This window comes from Vulpes vulpes, chromosome 2, assembly GCF_048418805.1.
Source record: "Vulpes vulpes isolate BD-2025 chromosome 2, VulVul3, whole genome shotgun sequence".
In the NCBI taxonomy this organism is placed as follows: Eukaryota; Metazoa; Chordata; class Mammalia; order Carnivora; family Canidae; genus Vulpes; species Vulpes vulpes.
Genome location: NC_132781.1, coordinates 51845549 through 51871682, shown reverse-complemented (window position 1 = coordinate 51871682; position 26134 = coordinate 51845549). Strand labels below are relative to the sequence as shown.

General features: G+C 38.4%; 1 protein-coding gene across 10 annotated transcripts in view; it reads right to left on the bottom strand.

Annotated features, from left to right (window-relative positions):
* Positions 1 to 26134, bottom strand: part of SETX (senataxin) — an 81512-nt gene that overhangs the window by 31966 nt on the left and 23412 nt on the right. For all 10 annotated transcript variants that reach the window (XR_011999800.1, XR_011999801.1, XM_026009552.2 and 7 more), the window contains 2 exons: positions 21464 to 25723; positions 8960 to 9059 (listed from right to left, as the gene is read on the bottom strand). Coding sequence is in view for 8 of the 10 variants with exons in the window: in XM_026009552.2 (XP_025865337.2) it covers positions 8960 to 9059; positions 21464 to 25723 (4360 nt within the window). In the remaining 2 variants the exon portion in view is untranslated. The remainder of the gene's footprint in view (positions 1 to 8959; positions 9060 to 21463; positions 25724 to 26134) is intronic.

Below are 26134 nucleotides of genomic sequence, written 5' to 3'. Positions count from 1 at the left end.
TTTTCAGTAAGATTAAAGAATATTAAATCCCTGTACTAAGTTCAAGCAAGTGTACAGCACTAGACTTTGTTAATATACTTCCAAATGATACTCTAAGCCAGTTAACATTCTCAAATACAGATTATACAGTATTATAAAATGTTTAACGGCTAAAAAAGCCAAAATAAAATCATAATATTCAAAAGTAGTAAATTTCCTTGAAGTTTATTTTAGTTTTTAACCAAGGAATTTTCTCTTCTGCTCCTCACTTTTACTTTCAAAATCCCAGAAGAAAACTCACAAACGGATCTAAGGACATATAAGAATTTTGAACCTACTAGTAGTGGCATTTCAAATAAGGGGGTAAGGCTAGTTGTAAACTACCAGGGCTGGGAAAACGGAACAAGCACCAGAACAAGAAAGTTCAGCACTAACTGCCAGATCCAGCAACAACACAATGACTAAAATACAAGCACTGGGATTGGGTAGACAGGACCACTAAATCAAAACAAGATTTTACAATGTGGCAGGTAAGGGGCATCTGGGTGGCTCATTTGGTTAAACTTCTGACTTTGGCTCAGGTCATGATCTCAGATTCCTGGGATCAAGCCCCACATCGGGTTTCAACAGGGAGTTTGCTTCTCCCTCTTCTTCTCGTCACACTTGTGTACTATCTTTCCCAAAACAAATAAAATCTTTCTAAACAAATAAATGAAATGTGGCAGGCAAGACTATCTATTTGAAGGCATCAGAGATCAAATACAGTAGTGAAGAATTACTGCTGGGATTCAAAAGAATGTGGAAATCCACTGGAGTCAGCCCACTATTTCCCCTAGAAACACCTGAACTACTCTTGGGAGTGGCAGCCTAGAAGCCAGGCCATACCTGGGACAGCTTTGTCGGACTAAAAAGACAAACATTGTGGAGTCTGGGGCCTGCAGAGTAGGGACCCTGGTAGCCCAATATGCTTCAGGTTGGGACTACAAAGGACTTAGGATTACACCTGAGGATGAACTAAGAGCAAACCCACCTTGACATGGACTACAGCCCAGCTTCCAAACACCTGGGTGCTTGAGAAAAGCCCAATCCCTTAAACCAGATGATCCCACATTGCAGGTGCCCCCAGAAGTCTGGCAGAAGTAAAGGAAAATCCTCTCTGGAGGAAGATAATATCATCCTAGGCCTCAAATTATTTTTATAAACGACTTTTCAAAGATAATGACCAACACACACCAAAAATAAGCAAAGCACAAGGAGAAGATAAAAACTCAATAAACAACAAAGGACTGTCCTGGGAGCTACAGATTATGTCTCACACAGTTTACAAGGTTTTGCCTTAGTTATGGAGACACTTAAAAGAGCTACTAAAACTACAGACTTTGGGTACTTGGGTGGCTCTGGTTGAGTGTCTGCCTTTGGCTCAAGGCATGATCCCAGGGTTCTGGGATCAAGTCCCACATCAGGCTCCCCTGGGGACCCTGCTTCTTCCTCTGCCAATATCTCTGCCTCTGTGTCTCTCTCATGAATCAATAGTTAAAAAAAAAAAAAAAAAAAAAAAAACTTAAAAAAAACCTTAAAACTTAAAAAATAAAACTACAGACTTTGATAATCAAGGATGCATATAAGTTTTAACCTGTTTTAAATAGCTAAAGATTTATAAATTGAGGTATAATTTCCAAACTAAAAAAAGATAAAAGAAATTTTAAAATGAGAAAAAAAAAATAGAAGATTTCAACTAAAACAAAAGGTAATACATGTAATATATAATCAGGTTCATTTACTTCTATTTTGTCTCATGTTTTTTTTTTTTTTAATTCACTTTTGGTAATTTAATGGTTCAAAGCCTCATATATGAGTAAAAAGTATATTCTAATTCTATCTGATACTTCTTTATATATTTTATTATGTATATATATATATATACATTAAGAATTGTCATCTCTTCTGCTGAACTAAAATTATTATGAAAAGATCTTTCTTTGGTAGTATTTTCTGTCTTAGTCTATTTAGTCTGATATTAACAGAGCTAAACATGTCTTTAAGATTTTATTTATTTTAGAGGAGAGAAAAAGAGAAAGTATGTGCACATGTGGGTGACTCCCCACTGAGCATGGAGCCTTGAATGGGGCTGGACTCCACAACCCTGACACCATGACCTGAGCTGACATCAAGAGTAGGATGCCCAACCGACTGAAACACCCCTAAACACATCTTCTTTTAGTGCAATTTGCATAAGTGTCCTTCTCCAATCTTTTTTTCCCAACCTTTCTGTATTCTTATGTCTACACGTAATACATATAGTGTATTATTATACTGTTTTGTTTTGTTTTTTTTTTTTGGAAGATTTTATTTTTCTGAGAGAGAGGGAGAGAAGCATGAGCAGGGGGTGGAGGGGCAGAGGGAACAGACTCCTCGCTGAGCAGCGAGCCTGATGTAGGGCTTTATCCCAGGACCCAAGTATCATGATCTGAGAAGACAGATGCTTAACCAACTAAGCCACCCAGACACCCCATACTATATTATTATTGAAATACCATTTTCTTCTACAGGATGCTAAGGCTACTTAGCGAATTGCCAAGTTCAGATACAGGATCAAAGAATATAGAGGATATCGGTCATATCAGACAGCCACTCAAAAACTTGTAGGGTCCTACCTAAAGGGTTTAAATTATAATAGACAGAAACACAAGTATATTTAAGTCCATGCATTTATGAAATTTTTTTTAAAAAGCACTTTGGTCAACACCAGTGCTTGCAGTGAATTAACTCATTATTTTAAAAACTGGTCAAGAGTCAAGTACTTTTCTACCTTTCTATATATAAAGTATACCAGAGAGTAACCAGATAATACAGAGAAATTTCTTCATAGAATTATTGCAGCTAATAAATAAATGATCAAATAACAGTATCATCACCTCACAACTTTAATAAATTAACCTAGGCATTAAGCATCAACAGTTGTAAATACTAATAAAAGAGAAATTAGAGATGATACACATCCTGATAAAGGCACATAACACTATCTATGAAATAGTCTTGCCAAAAATAATAAATCAAACTAGAATCGATGGTTGTCTCTAGATACAATTATCAATTTACAAGAAATGCAGAGGACAAAAAACATACTAACAAGCACCAGGGGGACAAATCAATGAGTACAGACAGTAATTCTAAAGGCTCACCGCCTCAACTTTTTCAATAAACAAATTACAAAGGGGGGAAAAATAGGAAGAAAAAATTGTAGTTAAAAAAGACACATCAGGATCCCTGGATGGCTCAAGGATTTAGTGCCTGCCTTTGGCCCAGGGTGTGATCCTGGAGTCCCGGGATCAAGTCCCACATCGGGCTCCCTGCGTGGAGTCTGCTTCTCCCTCTGCCTGTGTCTCTGCCTCTCTCTGTGTCTCTCATAAATAAATAAATAAAATCTTAAAAAAAAAAAAAAGACACATCAACTAGCATCAGTTTCAAAGTGACTGAAAAAATGGTTATTTATGAGCAGCCCTAGTGGCTCAGCGGTTTAGTGCCGCCTTCAGTCCAGGGCGTGATCCTGGAGACCCGGGTTTGAGTCCCACATCAGGCTCCCTGCATGGAGCCTGCTTCTCCCTCTGCCTGTGTTTCTGCCTCTCTGTGTCTCTATGAATAAATAAATCTTTTAAAAAAATTGTTATTTATGAGGAAATTAGAAATTTGAAAACTGACTGGCTATCTGATATTAAGGAACGACTACAATATTAGCAATAAAATGTTACCTTATTATAAATTTTAGGTCTGTATCTCCCAGAAATATTCACTGAATCTAATTACAAATGATGCTTGCCCCAAAATCAAACCAAAGATGATCTGTAAAACCTCTCCATCATGAGAGGTGCCTGGATGGTTCAGTTGTTTAAGCTTTTGACTCTTGGTTTCAGCTCAGGTCATGATCTCCAGATTGTGAGATCGAGGCCCACGTTGGGCTCTGTGCTCAGTGCAGAGTCTGCTTCAGATTCGCTTTCCCTCTCACCCATGCTCTTGCTCTCTCAAATAAATAAAATCTTAAAAAAAAAAATAACTTCCCCACTGTAAACTATAAAACATTATTGAAAATAAACCAAAATAACTGAATTCATGAATTAGAAAATAATTAATTAGAAAGATGGCAATTCTCATATTAAGAAAAAAAGAGAGAGGGCAGCCTGGGTGGCTCAGAGGTTTAGTGCCTCCTTCAGTCCAGGGTGTGATCCCGGATCTCCGGGATCGAGTCCCACATCAGGCTCCCTGCATGGAGCCTGCTTCTCCCTCTGCCTGTGTCTCTGCCTCTCTCTCTCTCTCTCTCTCTCTCTCTCTGTCTCTATGAATAAATGAAATATTTTAAAAATATAATATAAGTGAAAAAAAATTTTTAAAAAAGAGAGAAGATGTTAATTCTTGCCCAATTTCCCCCAATTTTTCCTCTTAAATTTATATGGGAACTCAAAGGAACAAGAATAGCCAAGACACTCTTAAGGCAAAACAAAGGAGGAGGACCTGTTCAGTGGCCACTAAAACTCATTATAAAGCTGAACTAAGTAATTAGGCAACGTGATATCAGCACAAGGGTTGGCAAATGATCCAATCAAGAAGAAATCAGTACAGAAAAAAATCCATGAATTAAATGGATACTAGATTTAGGCAAATATGGCACTGTAGAACATTGAGAGAATGGTCTTTTTTTAAAATTTTTTTTTAATTTTTATTTATTTATAATAATCACAGAGAGAGAGAGAGAGAGAGAGAGAGAGGCAGAGACACAGGCAGAGGGAGAAGCAGGCTCCATGCACCGGGAGCCCGACGTGGGACTCGATCCCGGGTCTCCAGGATCGCGCCCTGGGCCAAAGGCAGGCGCCAAACTGCTGCGCCACCCAGGGATCCCGAGAATGGTCTTTTCAACAATAAGTAACACCAGGAAAACCACAACTCCATTTGGAAAAAAAACTGAAACATGTTCCCTATACATCCCATTCATGCATAAAAAGAAATTCCAGGTTGACAAAACAATGAATCATCTAGAAAAGGGTTGCAAACTTCTTGTCAAGAGTCAAATGTTTTCTTTGCAAGCCACACATAAAGTCTGTTGCATATTCATAGACTTTTTCCAAAATTCTTTAAAATAATGTATAAATCATACCCCAAGGCAGTCCACTAATAGGATATGGGGTAGTTCTGCAAGTTGTCATTTGCTGACACCTGGTTCTAGATGTTAAGATAATATATTTATGATCTGCAGCAGGGAAAGGTTTCTAAATGAAGCAAAGACTAACCATAAAAAAAAAAAAAAATTAGCGGTGCCTGAGTGGCTCAGTAGGTGGAGCGTCCGACTATTGATCTCAGCTCCAGTCTTGATCTCAGAGTTTTCAGTAAAAAAAAAAAAAAAAAAAAAAGATGCATTTACTATGTTAAAAATAAGAAATTCTAGGGGTGCCTAGTTGGCTCATTTGGGGAGCATGCAACTTTTAATCTTGGGGTCATGAATTTGAGTCCCAGGTTGGGATTAGAGATTGCATACATACATCCATAAAAGAAATTTTTAATAAAAATAAAACTTTTAAAGACATCAGTGAATCAAAATGGAAGTCAGATTGAGAGAATGGCATGCATCCAGATTATATAAGGAACTACTACAAATCAATAAGAAAAAGATAACAGAAAATTAACAGTAACTTTGAAAAGGCACTTCCCAAAAGAGATTACTGAAGTATCTACTAAATATATAAAAAAGGTGCTCAACCTCACTGATAACAAGGATATGACAAAATAAAACCACAAAAGGCCATCAATACAAACATGGCATAATAGCTGAAACTAACACAACAATCAATACAAATGTGCTGGTGAAGACCTCGAACAATGGGACTTCTCATACACTGCTGGTGGGTATAATGTATAATGGACTGGGCATTTCCTAGTCAACTTGAACATACACATACCCCGAGACTTCACAAACCACTCTAGATATAGGACTCAACAAAAATGCCCTCACACAAACATTGAGACAGGAATATCACAGTGGCACTGCTCATAAAATGCTATGTAAGACTTAACATAGCATGCCGGAGGATACTATCCTCAGAAAGGTAAGTCTGCTTATGAGGTTGGCCCTTAGCACTGGGATCCTGGATCTCGGGATTATTGCTTGATGATGAGAATGCCTCGCTGTGCCTGTTTGCAAAAAGAATATGGTCTATACCAAATACCTGCTTTCCTTCTGGAAGTCAGGAATTTATGCCAGGCAGAGAGGGTGGCTGGGGCACTAAGTTTCAAATAAGCTTCCCTAGGAGGTAACAGTATGCATGCCACACATTCTGACAATCCATTTCTGGACTGATTCTACTGGGAGAAGACTCTTTAAGAGGCTTACTCCTGGTATTGTCCATACTTCACACCATGCGCTTCTCTCCTTGCTGATTCTGCTTCGTAGTCTCAACATAATAGGCACATGAGCATGAGTATATGCTAATACCTGTGAGTTGCCCTAGGAAGTCCTTGAACTTTGGGGATCTGACACACAGGCCAAAAACTACTGAAAAAAAAATGTCTATCAACAGTAAAATAATAAAAACAGAACAAAACCAAAAACCACACAGTAAAATCAGGACAAATTCACATATTGAAATATTACTATAATGATGACACACAAAATTAATGAATCTTACATAATGTGTTAAACGAAAGAAGCCAGATATAGATATTATGTGATTCTAACAGAAGATCAAGATAATGCCAGATAAATTCATAACTTAAATATTAATATTAAAAAGAAATATAGGGACGCCTGGGTGGCTCAGTGGTTGAGTACCTGTCTTCGGGCCAGGGCGTGATCCTAGAGGCCCAGGATGGGAGTCCCACAATTGGGCTCCCTGCATGGAGCCTGCTTCTAACCTCTGCCTATGTCTCTGTCTCTCTCTCTCTCATGAATAAATAAAATCTTAAGGGGACCCTGAGTGGCTCAGCGGTTTGGCGCCTGCCTTTGGCCCAGGGCGTGATCCTGGAGTCCCGGGATCGAGTCCCGCGTCGGGCTCCTGGCATGGAGCCTGCTTCTCCCTCCTCCTGTGTCTTTGCCTCTCTCTCTACGTCTATCATAAATAAATAAATAAATATTTTAAAAATAATAATAATAAAATCTTTAAAAAAAAAAAAATATATATATATATATAAAACCACTATAAGAAAATATGAAAGTGGGGCACCTGGGGAGCTCAATCAGTTAAGTGTCTGCCTTTGGCTCAGGTTATGATCCCAGAGTCCTGAGATTAAGCCCCACATCAGGCTCCCTGCTCAGTGGGGAGTCTGCTTCTCCTTCTCCTCCTCCCCCTGCTCTCTCTCTTTCTCTCAAATAAATAAAATCCTTTAAAAAAAAAAAAAGAATGAAAATATCCATTTTCTAGGACCAACGTCAGAACCATAAAGAAGTAAATATGGTATTTTTAAACATGTGTTTAAAATCAAAATCTCCACATGAAACTGAATAACAAACTGCAAAAAGCACACTACAACAATACATACACATTAAGAAGAAAACAAGGTCCTTAGTAGAAAAAGGGCTTGGGAGGGCACCTGGTATCAACCAACTCCTGTTTTTGGCTCAGGTCCTAATCTCAGGTCATGGGATCAAGCCCTGCAGGAGCGGAGTCGGCTTCTCTCCTTCTTCCTTTTTACCTCTGCCCCTCCCCCCATGCTCACCCTCTCAAAATAAAAAAAAAAACAAACACCTTTTTTTTTTTTTTTAAAAGAAGGGGTAAAGGGCAAGAACAATTACCCCCATTTCCTCCTAAGAATATACATGGGCAGAAAAGATTCAGGGAGGAAAGTACAACCTCAGATGAGATACATTTTTCAGACATAAAACTGGAAAACAAAGTTGAAACTAGCAAATGAGGGAGATCTACATTCTTACATTTTCATGTTAGAAGTGAGACAGATTCCTTTTGGTAAGCAAAGGCAATATGATCAAGTCTTAAAATGTGCACGCTGTTTGACCTAGCAAAGTTTACTCAGTGTTCGTAACAGTGAAAAGCTATAAACAACGTACATGTCTAAGTAGACACCACTGGTTAAACAGATCTGTGGAATAAACTTACAATGGAATTACAAATATTAAATACAATTATTTAATAATGCTGGAGAGACATTTACAATATATTAAATAAAATTAAGTCAAATATAAGCTTCTGAAAGCAAGAATCTTATGTTTTCACAGCTATATACATAGCATCTAGGATTATATCCTATTAGGTACCATAAAGTCAATAAATATTTGCTCAATGAATGAAAAAGGTCATAAAATAGGTAAAATGACCCTACTACATTCACATGTACACAATTCACATAGGTGAGTAGACAGTGTCACAGTAAGATATATACTAATATTTTCATAGGATTATCTTGGAATAGTGGGAATTGGTGGTATTTATCTTTCTGCTGGCTAATATTATTTCAATGTCCTACAATGTACATACAGTACCTTTCCCAAAAGAATAAATGCCTTTTATTTTAAGTCATTCTATGGAGTAGGATGGATTAGGGGTGAGTGGGGAAAGCAAAATTTTTTAAAGAATTCTGAATGTTTGGTTGATTTATAACTAATGCCTAAGTGTGATAAGTGTTTCAGACCAATGATGAAATGAGTAGATGATAGCAGGAGGATTTACTCAGAAAATCTATTAACACTATTATAGTCTTGTCAAGTTCCCTTCACTCACCCTTCTCTTCCATGTCCAGCTTCCACTTTGGCCTGTAGTATTCTAACTACAGAATGGTTAAAACCATGAATTTTATATCTGTAACTGTCCCACTAATTAATATCATTAATTAAGACTTTAAACATTCTGTGTAAGAGATTACAAATTACAATTTCTAGGATCTTAGGAATCCTAGATCCCAGAAAATTTAAATGAGGTTGAGAGTTCCTCAAATAGATATCTCCAGTTACCATATATTTCAAATTACAGAAGAACGAACTTACCCACAAACTCCCAATATTTTTTATAATCAGCAGGAAATTTTCGTAAATGCAACTGATAGAATTTCTCTTTGTTTGGAGAGCTGATCCACTCCTGTGCCACCTATATACACAGCAAAAAGCATATTAAGAAAGTAAAAACATTCTGGCAAGTCAATGTTAAACAGCGAAGTTTCCCCAAACAAGCAATAGTAAAAAATCCAGAACCTAAAATTCCAAGTGGGAAAAACATGGAAAATTTGTGACTTTTGGTTTCCAGTTCATATATGGAACTTAGAAATCACCATTTCATCCTATTAAGTAAAAAATTAAGCTGAAAAAAATCAACAACCAGTCAGTGCCAGGAGAGAGGAAACCCTGAACTAGAACAGATGAGCTGCTTGAGGCTCAATATGGATGGCTCTGAGCAACAATAAATCTAGGGGGACCCTGTCATAAGGGGGACCCCACAGTTTGCTTAGTTCTACCTCTAAGGAGCCCCTCCAAGCTCTTACACTGAGTACTAGAGAAAATCCCTTCATGCTTCCAGCACAAGGAGAAGAAAAGAGACCAGTATGAAATATACCAGAACATTCTGATCTTTTTTTTTAAAGATTTTATTTATTTATTCATGAGACACACAGAGAGAGAGGCAGAGACATAAGAAGAGGGAGAAGAAACAGGCTCCATGCAGAGAGCCCAATATGGGACCCGATTCCGGAACCCCAGGACCATGCCCCGAACCAAAGGCAGACACTCAACTGCTAAGCCACCCAGGCGTCCCTAGAACATTCTGATCTTACCAAGGCTTGATCTTGGAGAAATTCTTTTATTACCAGAGTCAAACTACTTGAGGAAAGAGAAATAACCAACTACAGCCCATTCTGGCCATCCTATCCCACCTGAGGTGGTGGAGGGAACTGATAAGCATGTGTATGGTTCACAGTCCAGGAGCCAAAGCTCACCAAAGACTGCAAGTAACCTGTCACAGATTTACAGAACAATGCCCCTCCTCCACAACCAACCACGACATTACTAAAGGTCCACTTACTGCTGGCTGTTCCTTTTCCCTACATCATTTCCACCCTACAATAAATATGGTAAGGCACACTCAAAGGCCAAAAACAGAGAATAAATAAGCATCAGAATCAGAGACAGATATGGCAGGAATGTTAGAATTATTAGACCAGGAAATTAAACTGTAATTAATATACTAAGAGTTTAATGAAGAAAGTAGTGCACACAAGAGATGATAATGGGGGTGCATGGGTGGCTCAGTTGGTTAAACGCCTGACTCTTAATTTTGGTTCATGTCATGATCTCAGACTCGTGAGGTCAAGTCCTGCCTTGGGCTCTAAGCTGGCTATGGAGCCTGCTTAATACTCTCTCGCCCTCTCCTTCACTCTATTAAAAAAAGAGAGAGAGAGAATAGACAATAATGTAAATTCTAAGAGTAAAAAAGAAATGCTATACAGATCAAGAAACACTGACAGAAATGAAGGATGCCTCTGGTGGGTTCATCAGTAGACTGGACAAGGCTGAGGAAAGAACTGCTGAGTTTGAGAATCTAGGAACAGAAACTACCAAAGCTGAAAGGCAAGGAGAACAAAAACGGGAGAAAAAATAATATCCAAGAACATGGAGCAAGTGCCAAAGACTCAACATCCACGCAATGGGACAACCAGGAGTGGGAGGGAAAGGAACAGAAGCAAGATTTGAAGCAATCATGACAGAAAGTGTCCCCAAATTAATATTTGACACCAAATCACAGATCCAGGAAGCTCAGAAGACACCAAGCAGAATAAATGTCAAAAACTATACATACACATATCATACTCCTACTTCAGGAATCTGAAACATCGAAGATAAAGAAAAAAATATAAGAGAAGTCAGTAGAGAAAAACATCTTGCCTACAGAGGAGAAAAGATAAGAGCAAGAATTACATCTAACGTCTCAGAAACCAGGCAAGCAAGAAGGAAGTGGAGCAAAATATTTAAGTTGTTGAGAGAAAAAAAACCACCAACCTAAAATCTGGAACAAAATGAAATTATTCTCTAAAAGGATAAAGACTTTCCTAAAGAAAAACTAAGGGTATTTGTCATATTAAATCCATCTTGCAGGCAGCTGGGGTGGCTCATGGGCAGCCCAGGTGGCTCAGTGGTTTAGTGCTGCCTTCGGCCCAGTGCCTAATCCTGGAGACCCGGGATCGAGTCCCACGTCGGGCTCCCGGCATGGAGCCTGCTCCTCCCTCTGCCTGTGTTTCCGCCTCTCTTTCTGTGTGTCTCATAAGTAAATAAAGAGAATCTTTAAAAAAAAAAAAAAAAATTCCATCTTGCCAGAAATGTTGAAAAAAGATCTTGAGAAGGAAAATCATATCGGTCAGAAACTTGGATCTACAGAAACAAAGAGCATCAGAGAATGAATAAATGAAGGTAAAATTAAAATCTTTATGTTTCTTTTTCTTAACTGATCTAATATTCAAAATAATAGCAATGATATATTCAATTACATTTGCTTAGGTGTGTATATGTATGTTTATACATAAGTGAAATGAATGCCAACAATGATAAAAGGGATGGAAGAATCAGTAATATTTTATTATTATAATGTACTCACACTACCCATGAAGTATTATCTGAAAGTGGATTCAGATTAGTTGTAAATATGTATTGTAAGCTTTATGGCAACCACTAAAAAAATAAAAAATGATATGCTAAGGGGAAAGAGAAAATAGAATCATATAAAATGATCAGTTAAGACCACAGTGGCAGAGGGGTGTCCGAGGGCTCAGCTGGTTAACTGTCCAACTCTTGATTTTGGTTCAGGTCATGAACTTGGGGTGGTGAGACTGAGCCCTGCCTTGGGCTGGGCATGGAGCCTGCTTAAGATCTCTCTCTCAGGACACCTGGGTAGCTCAGTAGAGTGCCTTTGGCTCAGGGCTCCTGTGAGGAGCCTGCTTCTCCCTGTGTCTATGTCTCTGCCTCTCTGTCTCTCATGAATAAATAAAAATCTTAAAAAAAAAAAAAGATTCTCTCTGTCTTTGCCCCTCTCCACTCCTCCTCTCTCTAAAAAAAGAAAAAAAACATGATGGCAGAAAAAAGCATGGAAGACAAAAATAAGAACAAAGAACAAGGGTAACATATAAACAGTTAAATACAGGAGAAATTAGTCCACTTTTATCAATAATCATCTTAAACATCAATGATCTAAATATACCAAATAAAAGATTGTCAGAGTGAATCAGAAAACAAGACCCAACTATATGCTGTCTACAAGAAACTTACTTTAAATATAAAGACACTACAGATTCAAGTGAAAGGATGGAAGGGCATGGGTAGGTCAGTCAGTTAAGCGTCCTGATTCTTGATTTTGGCTCAGGTCATGATCTCAGGGTCATGAGACTGAACCCACGAAAGGCTCTGTGCTCAGCAGAGTCTTTTTAAGACTCTCTTCCTCTCCCCCTTCCCCCCTCCCCCACTGCTGTGGCACGCTCTCTCAAATAAATAAATCTTAAAAAAAAAAAGAAGTAAAGGGACAGAGAATGATAAACCATACTAACACTAATCAAAGGAAAGGGAATAGTTATCACATGAGGCAATCTACGTGTATTTAACACAACTCCACCTGCTAGGAGATTCCAGTTCCAGTTGAAATAACATGCCCAAAACAATACAGCTAGTAAATGACCAGGTAGGTTTTTTTTTTTAATCTTTTTTTTTTTTTAAAGATTTTATTTATTCATTTATTCATTCATCCAGGATCACACCCTGGGCTGAAGGTGGCACTAAACCGCTAAGCCACCAGGGCTGCCCCAGATAGTATTTTTTTAAAAAAAAACATATCTACATTTTCTAAGAGTCAACAGAAAGAGCATTTTAAATAAGAAAGAAGGAAGGGAGGGCGGGTGGGAGGGAAGCTATATTAATTTCCAACAGAGCAGAGCTCTCTTTAAAAAAAAAAAAAAAAAAAAAGGGACGCCTGGGTGGCTTAGTGGTTAAGTGTCTGCCTTTGGCTCAGGGCATGATCCTGGAGTGCCGGGATTGAGTCCCACATTGGACTTCCTGCGTGGAGCCTGCTTCTCTCTCTGCCACTCATGAATAAACAAAATCTTAAAAAAAAAAAGGGGGGGGGGAGACCTTAAGCAAGGAAAGTTATTAAGGATAAGAGGGATATCATGTGCTTGACAAATAAATCACTACTCCAAGATAAATGCATCAATACTCCAAGAAGACATAATAAGCCTTCATATATATGTGCCTAAGAACACAGAATCAAAATAGGTGAGGCAAAACACAGAACTGAAAGAAAAAAATAAATACTTTAACACTCTTCTATCAGAAATGAGCAGATCTAACAGGCAGAAAATTAGGAAAGACACAACTCAAAAGCACCATCCATCAACCAGAAATAAATGACATCTGGAGACTAACAGAGGCAGACTATATGTTCTTTTCAAGCTCACACAGCAAAACAGACCACATCTGGGGCCAAAATCCACACCTTAACAAATTTAAAAGAATAAATCACACACTGTCTGTTCTAGACTACAACAGAATTAAACCAGAAATCAACAAAAGATAACTGGAAAACCCAAAATATTTGGAGATTAAACACACATGGTCAAAGAATAAATCTCAAGAAAAAAATTAAAAATATATTGAAGTAAATGAAAATGAAAAATACAACTTATAAAGGGCACCTAGGTGGCTCAGTTAGTTAAGCATCTGCCTTTGGCTCAGGTCATAATCTCAGGGTCCTGGGACTGAGCAGGGATCCTGCTTCTTCCTCTCCCACTGCCCCTCCCCCCCAGCTCATGCTGTCTCGGTCTCTCTCAAATAAACAAATAAAACCTTAAAAAAATACAAGTTATGAAGATTTTTTTTTTTTTTTTTTTTTATGATAGTCACAGAGAGAGAGAGAGGTAGAGACACAGGCGGAGGGAGAAGCAGGCTCCATGCACCGGGAGCCTGATGTGGGATTCGATCCCGAGTCTCCAGGATCGCGCCCTGGGCCAAAGGCAGGCGCCAAACCGCTGCGCCACCCAGGGATCCCTTTTTTTTTTTTTTTTTTTTTTTTAGTTATGAAGATTCTTGAGATGTAGCAAAAGCAGCGCTTAGAGGGAAATTAATCCACACTGAATGCATAAGTTCGAAAAGAAGATTTAAAATCAGTAATCTAGGATTCCACCTTAGGAAACTAGAAAAAGTAAGCAAATTAAATCTAAAGCAAGCAGAAAAGAGAAATAATAAAAATTGGAGAAATCAATGAAATTGAAAATAGGAAATCAATAAGATCAATGAAACCAAAAGCTAGTTCTTTGAAAAGATCATAAAAGTGATGAGCCTTCTAGCCAGGCCAAGAAAAAAACAAGATACAAATTTCCATGGGACACCTGGGTGGCTCAGCAGTTTAGCACAAGCCTCCGGCCCGGGGCGTGGTCCCGGGGTCCCGGGATTGAGTCCTGCATCGGGCTCCCTGCTTCTCCCTCTGCCTGTATCTCTGCCTCTCTCTGTGTTTCTCATGAATCTTAAAAAAAAAAAAAAAAAAAAAAAAAAAAAAAAATCCAACATCAGCAATGAAAGAGGAGATAGGACTATAGATCTCACAGGTATGAAAAAGATAACAAAGGAATATTAAGAATAGCCCTATGACCACAAATCAGATAACGTAGGTAAAATGGACACATTCCTGGAAAGAAACAATCTGTCAAAATCCACACAAGAAACAGACAACATAAAAAAAAAAAAGGGGGGGACCCTGGGTGGCTCAGGGGTTTAGCGCCTACTTTCAGCCCAGGGCCTGATTCTGGGGACCAGGGAACGAGTCCCACATTGGGCTCCCTGCGTGGGGCCTGCTTCTCCCTCTGCTTGTGTCTCTGTCTCTCATAAACAAAATCTTAAAAAAAAAAAAAAAAAAAAAAAAAAAAAGGAAAGAAAAGAAAAGAAACAGGCAACATGAATAGGGCCACATCCAGAATAGAATCAATAAAAAAAGAATCTTCCCAAACAAAAAACACCTAGTACAGCTGAATTCACTGGTGAATTCTACCAAATTTTTGAGGAAGAAATTATACCAATTTTCTACGATCTCTTCCAGAATACAGAAGCAGAATAATATTTCCTAACTCATTCTATGAGGCCAGCATTACCCTAATACTAAAACCAGACAGACATTACAGGAAAAGAAAACTATAGCTCATATCTCTCACTAACATAGAAGTAAAAATCCCCACCAAAATATTAGCAAATGGAATCCAACAACATAAAAAAAAATTATACATCACAGCAACCAAGTGGGATCAATCCAGGTACGTAACACTGGTTCAAGATTTGAAAATCAGTTAATGTAATCTATATGATCAATAGACTAGTAAGGTTGCAGAATATAAGGTAAAATACAAGAATACTCCATATATACTAGTAATAAGTGGAGCTTGCAATATATAACAATTTACATTAGTACTCCCTAAAATGAAATTAAGTATAAATCTAACAAAATACATGTCAGAGTTATATGAAAAAACCCCACAAAACTCTGATGAAAAATCTCAAAGAACTCAATAAATGGAGAGATATTCCAAGTTCATGGATAAAAAGAGTCAATATTGTCAAAATGTAAAAAATTCTTCCCAATTTGATCTGTAAATTCAATGCAATCCCAATAAAAATCCCAGTAAGTTATCAAAAAACTGAATTCTAAAGTTTATATGGAGAGACAAATGACCCAGAGTAGCTAACCCAATATTGAAGAATAAAGTCAGAAGACCCAATTTCAAGATTTACCATAAAGCTACAGTAATCAAGACATGTAGTACTGATGAAAGAACAGTAGATCAATGCAACAGAACAGAGAGCACAGAAATAGACTTCCATAAATGATCTGACTCCAGTCAACTGATCTTTGGCAATGGAGCAAAGATGGTCTCTGTCAACAAATGGTGAACGACTGGACATCCACATCCACAAAAATAAAGGTAGACACAGACATTACACTTTTCTCAAAAACTATCTCAAAAATAATCATAGATCTAATGTAAAATGCAAAGCTATAAAACTTCTAGAAGATAACACAGGAGAAAACCTAAACATTATGGGTATGGTGACAAGTTTTCAGATATAACACCAAAGGCATATTTCATGAAAGAAAAAATTGATAAGCTGGACTTTGTTAAAATTAAAATTTTCTGCTCTGGAAAGACACTGTCAAGAGAATAAGAGAAACCATAGACTTAGGAGAAAATATTTGCAAAAGATACATCTGATAAAGGAGTATTATCGAAATTTATAAAGAACCCTTAAAACAGAGAACTCAACAATAAGAAAATCACTTAAAACTGGGCAAAAGACCTGAAGAGACACCTCACAAAAGAAGATACACAATGGCAAGTAAACAATGGAAAAAAATGTCTAAAATCCAGAATGAAAATTAAAATGAGGATGCCACTAAATGTCTATTAGAATAGCCAAAATCCAAAACACTGACACCACCAAATGCTGAAGAGGACATGGAGCAATGGGAACTCTCATTACTGGTGGGAATGCAGTGTAGCTATCAAGCATTTCCAGTAAAGCCTAAAGGACTATCGGACAGCCGATAGCTGAGATGATGCTACTTCCCAGCCAGGCCATTTCACAAGTCCACAGGACCTAGCTAGGTCTGTCACAAATTCTAATCAATGTGTTACATTAGCCATCCAGTTTCTAAAACTCCCTGCACTTATCTCCCAATCCTTTCCTAAAACCTCAAACTCAGAAGCGCCCTTGAGGATCTTCTAAAAAATAAAGAGGACAACCCCAAGTTTATAAAGTAAACTACTTGTGTAAGTAAGTGCTTTCAGGTTTCTTTTTTTTTTTTTTTTTTTTTTTCTTCAGGTTTCAATTAAAAAAGAAAATCCACCTAACAGAAATTACTTTTTGGGCTTAATTATGTGCTTTATCTAAATGTTAACAGTTTAGTTATTGAGTACTTAAAACTACAATTGACTTTCATCAATGATGAGACTTATTACCAAAGACTACTTGTGGTAAGCTGCTTCTGCACAATGGTTAACCAACCAAGATTCTCCAGCAATTAATTATGTGGCAGAGCACTAGATTTGTGTTATTTGCTAGTGAGGTCAGATTCTGGTCCAACACAGGTACAGTCTGCATCACTTACTTCCACATCCAGAGTGCCCTACAGTATGGCAAGTCTGAACAATCACCTTCAAAGGTACATTCTATTCTATGTTCATAGAATCATTCCTGACTGCTAAAACCTGGAAACAATCCATGTTTTGTTCATCAACTGTGACTAGAAAAACATACATAATATTATCCATACAATGAAGTATTATTTGGCAATAAAAAGGCCTGAACAATATGGATGACCCTCAATATCATGCTAAGTAAAAGGAGCCAAATGCAAAAGGTCACATTTTTTATCATTTTATCTATTAGATATATCCAGAAACAGCAAATCTGCAGAGTCACAAAGTAGATTCATGTCTGCCAGGGGGTGGGCTGCAGAATGGGCATGGCTGAAAATGGGCTCAAGGGATGGTTTTAGTGCTACTGGAAATGTCTAAAACTTGGATTATGGTGATGGCTACAAAACTGAATTTACTCAAAATTATTCATTTGTATAGTTTAAAAGGGTGAATTTCACAGTACGCAAATTATACCTCAATAAAGCTATTATTTTTTTAAGATTTTATTTATTCATGAGAGACACGAAGAGAGAGAGGCAGAGACACAGGCAGAGACAGAAGCAGGCTCCATGCAAGGAGCCTGATGCCGTACTCGATCCGAGGACTCCAGGGTCACGCCCTGGGCCAAAGGCAGATGCTCAACTACTGAGTCACCCAGGTGTCCCTCAATAAAGCTATTAAAATGCATCCTAGTAGGTACGAGGTTTTTTTTTTCCCCAATCAATCCTTGAATCTTTTGCTACTGATGGCAGTTGGAATTCCTATTTTACTCATCCATCCTAACTGGTTCCAATTCCATAAACAATCCTGGAAATAACATCCTAAGACCTACAGATCCCTATGGAGGGGGCACGGGAATGTTCTCCTGGTGATTAAACCCCATGTGAGACTAAGAAGCGAGCAGGGGTCACAAACTTTGGCTCACCACCCTGTTAGTTACTTTCACATACTTTCCTTCTTCATGTAGTTACCATTTAGTCTTCTCTTCTGTGGACTAATTGTATTTTTTATCCATCTTCTATTATATTCCCTGTATTTTTTGATTTCCAAAAGCTTCTTAAATATTCTGTCTCTTGTCACTTTTGGAATATTTTAACTCTTCTTCCCATCTGTTAACTATGAATATGGGGCCCTTCACTGAAAATTTCCTAACTTTGACAGAGTAAAATCCGTATTTTCATCTTGTGGTTAAGATGTCTTGGGTTTTTAAGATTTTAGTCACCTAAATTGACGTATTTTCTGATAGTTTATTCTATCTTATGTAATTCTACCCTTCAAATATATGTGTTAATTGAAATTATGTGCTGTAAGGCAGTGATCTAGGCTAATTTTTTTCTGGAGTAGGCCAATTTTCCCAGTACTATCTATCTTTTCCCTGCTGACTTGTGGCGGCCTATTAGTCTTCTCCTAAGTTGTCATACATGCAGGGAAGAGTTAGGTCTCAGGAGCCAAAGGGTCTCTCTCTTCCATTTCAGTGAGCTGTCTGCCCCCATGCCCCTCTCTTATCTACTACTATGCTTTGAAATATATCTTTATGTAAGATGAGTGTCCCTGCTTCTTTTTCTTTTTCAAAGTGACTATTAAAACATTTTATTCTCAGGGATCCCTGGGTGGCTCGGTGGATAATGCAAGCCCCAGGATGAAGAACGTGAGTACTTCAGGATAACCATTATAAACCAAGAATATGAAATTCAGATTACCTCATGTACCTGATCATGAGAGATTTAAAACATCCAAAAGAGTCTGAAGCTAATTTAGTTATATTAAGCATATAGAAAATCAGACAGTAAATCGAGAGAAAACCAAGAGCTGGGAAGGAAAGGAAAAGTAGTAGCATACTTACAGGACTTAGCTGTAGGCACGTTTATAAAGTCAAAATGACAAACACTGACCTAAAAATCCTAAGACAAATCCAAAATGAGGATGAGGGAACAGCAAAGTTGTGTGAGAATACAGGACTAGAAGAAAAAGTACTACCTGTAGCAAAAGAAGATGCCTAAAACTGAAAAATTAAGAAGTCACAACAGTGATGTGTTATTATTTAGAAATATGGAAGTAAATATCATAAGGATCCACTAATAATTAAAAACTGGTTACCGAGGGGGTAAGGGGTGCCCTGCCATTTTTCACAAAAGCATTCGACTATTTTAAACTTTACATAAGGGGTGCCTGGATGGCTCACTCGGTTAAATATCTGTCTTCACCTCAGGTCACAATCTCGGGGTCCTGGAATTGAGCCCAGCTTCAGAGCCACTGGGCTTTCCTGCTCCTTGAGAAGTCTGCTTCTCTCTCCCTCTGCCCCTTCTCGTGCTCTTTCAAATAAATTTAAAAAAATAAAAACCTTTATGTATAAATGGAACTTGTGCCTATTCTGTTTTGAAAAAGCTAGAGTTACAAAAATGTCCTGAAAGGAAGAAACCTTATAGAGATTTGTAGGATTACCTCTTAACTCAGGGAACAAGAAATAAAAAAATACATTTGTCCCAAATATAAGGGCTGTGAATAGCTTCTCAGTGAGTTAGTGCTTTCCAGCAACAATAAAAATTACTAAGCTTCATAATGAATAAAACTTATTTTTCCCAACTTATTTAACTACATATGCTGTTTACTGAGCCAAGAAATTTTCTATGGGAAGAAAATAATTCTAATACTAAATCAATATTTCACTTTGTTGGAGATATTTTATGGAGATATTAAAGATCCTTTATTGAATAGTTGTTTCTAATGCTTTTGAAATGCTATTAAAGTAAGTCTTTTTAAAACAATGGCTAAAATTGGGGGCATAAATTGAATAGAAGTCCCATTTTAAGGATTTTTTTTTTTTTTTTTTTATGATAGTCACACACACATAGAGAGAGAGAGAGGCAGAGACACAGGCAGAGGGAGAAGCAGGCTCCATGCACCGGGAGCCCGACGTGGGATTCGATCCCGGGTCTCCAGGATCGCGCCCTGGGCCAAAGGCAGGCGCTAAACCGCTGCGCCACCCGGGGATCCCTTAAGGATGTTTTGATTAAAATTTTATAACAAATATTCACGACTTCTTTGATGACCTTATGTAGTATACTTGCCCCTTCCTGCAATACATTTCCTTTTCTTTCCTTCAACACACTAAGCTTGACCTCACCTTAGTGTCTGCATTCACTCTGCCTGGAATATGCTTCCCATGGTTGATTCCTTCTATTTACTCTGATCTCAGTGTAAATACTACTCCTTGCAGAGGCTGTCAGACATTCCCGTCAGCAGTGCCCTGTCCTTTTTGTGCTGGATCACACAAGAGCCCTTCTCCTGACCTGGAACGATCACATCCAGAAGGCAGAGGCCTTGTCTGCCACGTTTACCACTTTACTCCCCAGGCCTGTAATAAAACTTGGCACCTATCAGGCACCCGACTATCTTGCAGGTAAATGAATACATAAATATTTACCTCAGTGTTCTTGGTTTTTAAGAATCTCAGGTTGTTACACACTCAGGTTATTTTTTTAAAATAACTTGAAAAAGTAAAAATCTAACTTCTGATCCCTAGCCAACTTTGAGAATAGCAAAACCATCTTTCAAAATGCAGTTGGACACTTACGCTGAAGATTTATTAGCTGCTTTTCTGAGGTTCAAATTTAACTGGGAATCTTGCATTTTATGTGGGGCAATCCCAGTCAGGAGGAGTAAGGAAGACAGAAGTAGTAGAATGGGATACAATGAAGTAGGGGAGGCAGTTAAAGGGAGAGAGCAATTGCTAAGATGAGTAAGCAGCTGGGAAGACAGATACATAAAGGGAAATTTAGGATTTACTGCTTTGTGTTATTCAGGGCCACTTCCTCAAGAAAACTTCAGTAAAGGTCTCTATTACTTTATAAATAAATGCAGGGACGCCTGGGTGGCTCAGTGGTTAAAGCGTCTGCCTTTGGCTCAGGGCGTGATCCCGGGATCCTGGGATCAAGTCCCATGTCGGACTTCTTGCATGGAGCCTGCTTCTCCCTCTGTGTCTCTGCCTCTCTCATGAATAAAATCTTTAAAAAAAAAATGCAAAAGAAAGACTATCTCCTTTGAGAAGTCTTCCCTTCCCTCTGTATCAGAAAACACTCCCATGCTACCTCTGGACTTGGTTCATTAGCACTCTGAATTGTGCCTAGAAGCTCCAGAAGGGCAGAGGTTAAGAGTGCTTCTCTGCATCATCGGCGTCTAGGACGACATCTGGCAAAAATGCCCATTCAACATGTAATCTAAGAGCTACATCTAAATCAAAATGAGGGCAGTTATTTTAACAATACTCTACTTACTACTGAAATTAAAAAAAGGAAGGAACTTCAAAGTCTGGGCAGGTGTACAATTAACATATACTTACGGTTTCAAAAGTATTCAATATCATCAAAGGGAAGAAAACATTAAAATAATCTCCACAATCTTGAAATCTGACAGGCACAGGTCTTGAGATGGACTGACAAAGGCTTGCTGGGGGCCCGCACTGATCAAAGTTGACGAACATTTCATACTTCCATTTTAAGATCTCTTTGACAAAGGTGTCAGAAATGGACTGTGATGACAAGAGAATGTTTACTGGAGAGGAAGCTGAGAAAGATTTGTTTTCACCAAATGTCAGTTTGTAACTCTGCCTGTTGGAATTATTTGGAGTCTGAGGATGAAGAACATTGCACAGACTCTTCACTTCGCCCACTGCCTTTGGAGACAATAGAGAGGTTGGCTGTGGGGCTTTCAAAATAGCCTGTCCCCCATTTGACTTATTTTTTAGAGCTGGTGGAAGCCCCGAGGAACTCTCCAAAGACTTGGAAAGACTAGCAATTCGTGAGGTGCTGCTGGAGCTAAAAATCTTAGCAGTGGAAGGTCTCGAAGGCTTAGATGCAGAAAGAGGCAAGGCAGGTTTACGAAATACATCTTCATCTGCTGCTTTAGCTTCACAGTGTTTTGAGCAGTATTCACCCTGGTTTTCCGGGGTTTCAACACAATCTTTGTACTTACATTTTGTGCTACTCCACGATGCCAACTGAGGCTGACCTACAGAATCTTCTTCCACCTGAGCTGTATCTCTTCTATGAACTATTTCAATGAGTTTCTCATTACCATTCTCCATCTGTGAACATAAATCCATATCTTCAGGGTGGTGCTGGGTTAGAAATATATTCTCATCTTCTGGATCACTGTTGTATTCAGGCTCTCCCTCTTTCAAAGTTGCCAACTCTAAATGATGTATTGTTGGGTCACCTCCAGCTAAGGGGTCCGCTGATGCAGAGACAATGACTTCATTTGTTGGTATTCTTCCATTTAACACAACAGAGGCACACTGGTTCAAAAGACAAGTATCATCAGTCACTCGAGAGGCATATTTTGTTTCTATGGGTTCTGGTTCCGAAGACACACGCTTTATTAATTGTTTCCCAGTGTTGTTAGCAACCACCTCAGTTCCTCCTTTAGAACTATAATCTGAGCTATCGGATTCTGGGACAAGTATGTCAGAATTCTGTGCTGGACGAGGACCTGCTCTTGTAGTCTCTTTACTTTCATAATCCAAAAGTCCTTTTTTATTTTGTTGTGATTTGGGTCTCATCTGCCTTCGAAACTGAAGATCCTGACTGGTCAGCAGTTTCTTATTGTTTCTGACAGAGAGAGTCTGAGGAGAAATTAACTTTGTCTTTTTTCTAGTATCAACCACTCCAACAGTTTTGCCGTGGTCACGTAATTGAACTAAATACTCTAGAGATCGCTGGGACAACTCAAATGCCCTACGAGGAGCCTTTTTCAGGCCAAGTTTCTCAACTGTCGAAGTTGGTTCAGGGCACTGGCGAAATTTCTTCGGTGGAACTACAGCAGGAGTTGTTCTACAACTTATGTAATTAGAATTTTTACTCTGTCCTTTTTTGGTATCTGAATGTGTCTTCTTGGGAGTTTTAGAAAGTGGGACTCTCCTAATGGGTTTGGAATAAGTACGAAGCTTTGGAGAAGACTTCTTTAGTGAAACTGTAGTGTTTTTGTCTCTACGAGCACTTGAACTGGGACTTGCCATCCTCAGGTCCCTATTTTTTAAATCATTTTCAGTCAGACCTCTCCCATTAAGAATATCAGGCTGGTCCTCATTTCTCTCAGATGATGAAGGCCGTACAGGATCTTCAGCCATAGGTTTCTCAAATCGTTTTCTCTTACGTTTTTTTACTTCAATTTTACAAAATTCCCCAACAGTACTACTCTGTGGTTCTGTGTGTTTTTCAATGCCCTCTGCTACTTTCTTAATAACCTCTTCAGATACATAATCTGTCTCATAACCCCAATCATTCATGAGATCAGCTATGTCAGTCGAACGTGAATTTTTTTCACCCTCTTGAACTGAATTCTTGTCGGGTTCCTGATCTTGCCAAACTGAAAACACTTCACATGGACTTTCAAACTCAAAAAACTGAGAATCTGATTCCTCAAACTGCAGAAGGGTCTCCTCTTCCTTCATTAGCTTCTTTTCCACATTCGTACTAGCTATTGAAGTATGCTGCTCCAGATATTCTTTCTTGATGCCTATTTTATCTTGTTTTATAGGTTTCTCAAAACCCAGAATTCCTTCTTCTTCTTCTTCTTCATCATCATCAGAATCTGAAATAATGATAACCTGGCCCCAACAGGCTTCGCCAGTATTATTCTGGTTGGCCAGGAAACTTCTGTCTTTTACTTTTCTTCGTAGCTGGGAGGAGCTTTTTTGAGTTGAATCTGATGGGAACTTAATAACACTGGCTTGAGCTATTAAAGATAACTTGTGGAGGTCTCTGTCTATCTGAGAATCTGTTAAGGTGTCAGACTGAGGACTGAGGCCAGTAATGCGTTCTCTCAAGTGAGAAGATACCGGACTGGTACTCTTGCTAATTTCCTTATCTCTTGACTCAAGAATAGTCACAGGATCTTTGAAGGGAGAAGTTTTCTTCACAAAAGTATTGGTCATTTCTGTAAATGAGACCAAATCTTTATCATCAGTATGACATTCCTGTATTTGATAGCTGTTTTCATGGTAAGAGAAGATATCAAACTCTTCACTCTTTAACTGTTTCTTTTTCAGCAATAGACTCTTTTGAGATTTTTGTTCCCCATTTTTATCATCTAGAATGCCATTAGGGTCTAAAGAGAGACTGTGCATGAAGCTATCCCCTTTCTGATCGCCTGAATCTTTCCTTGAATAGAAATTGTCAACATTAGATACAGTCAGGTTTTCCTCTAAGTTACCAATATTATTGATAAAAGTACTTTTCCTGTGTTGCTTCTTTATTACATGTGATAACTTAGCACAGATTTCATCTTTCTGTGACTTAATTTTTGTTTTTGAGGTTTTGCCAAGAACATCATCCTTGAAAGAGAAATCCTCATTTGATGTGGACATCTTCTCCAGAGAATCGGTGCTAGAATCGGTCAACAAATGTGTTATTATTCCTCCGTCACATGCCCCTTCTGGACCATTTCTTGAAGTAAAATTCTGCAGTACACTTCTTGAAGTACAATTCTCTTTCACAGACTTCAGCTTCCCTGTACTTATTTTAACTTGATCTTGAGCTCTTTCAGTGAAAAGGCTTTTACTACTCTGCTTTATGCAAACTTGATCTTGAGCTCTTTCAGTGAAAAGGCTTTTACTACTCTGCTTTATGCATGACTCAGCTGAGAGATCTTCTAGCTTCAAATCTTTTATGTAATTTTGTTCATTATCCTCTTCTACGGTGTTACTTGCTTTAATCAGTATGTTCTCTTGCATTTGATACATCTCAGCTTTTACTGATTCTTTAGGAAATGTTGGACTGGAGTTTTCCAGACAGAAAAGGTCTTTTTTAGACTTCCTCTCTATTTGTTCACTTTCTTCTTTATTGTAAGATACAGGAGAGCTTTTACATGTAGGACTCAGATCCACAAAATTGCTACATTGAGGTACTTTGACTTTAATGTTTCTAATAATTTGCTTTAAACAAGCTTGTAATTCATGGGTCTCCTGAGTAGTCAACTGCCAACCTAGAGATAAATTTCCACGCAGAAATAAGTTGAGCTTATCCCAGAATCGCTTACATAGAGTTTGCTGCCCAAGCTGATAACCTTCTTTAAGGAGACTTCTAATCAACTGCACACAAGCCAGCTGTACAGAATTTGACGGCATTGAATGCAAAGACAGAGATGAGATCATTGCTGTTCCCTTGGAGCAATTTCCAGATGATTTCTCAGAATTCCTTGTGAATGCCGTAGTAGGAAGTTTGGCACATTTTACAACGGCTTCTACCCACTGCTGGGAACTAATCCACAGCAAATGCAAACATTTTTTATTTCTATGCAGCTCAATCACAGACACCAAAATCAGAAGAAAAAATTCAGTAACTTTGTCACATACGGCATCTGTTTGGTTGAGGACATCTTTGACTTCGGAATGCAGATGATGAATAACCTCTACTATGTAAGCCATACCCAAATCCTTAAGATCCATTAGGGACTGAACAAAAGGGATGAACCACAGAAACGTGCTGTTATGAACACGCATGTCTTGACCAATATCTGATTGAAGCACACTGGCTAATGTTTCCATCTCTTCATACATGTTAGGACAATAATCTGGGCAAATAGCTGATCTCCACCCCGAATCCTAAAATGAAAGAAATACTGACGTCAGATAAGCAAGCAGCATTCATGATGGGTTGAACACATGGCTGTAAACAAGAAAATAAATAGCCCAGTTTTCCTATTTTGGTTCACATTTATACACATACTTCCAAGAAATGGACAACACAGTTCAATGTCAAGGTCAAGGGTTCATGAGTACACCTCTATGTACTCTGGTCTTCCTTCCATTTGCTGGTTTTGACTCTAGTCATGTTACTTATCTCCTCCATCCTGCAACCTTTCCACCCGTCCTAACTGCCCTTAATCTTCCAAAGTGTGCACCCTGTACCGAGAGTCCATTTTCCCCATGCACAATACATCTGTTCAATCAGAAAGCCCCTATGCAGCAATGGATTCAGTACAACAATGTTATCATAACATCAGTAATTAACTA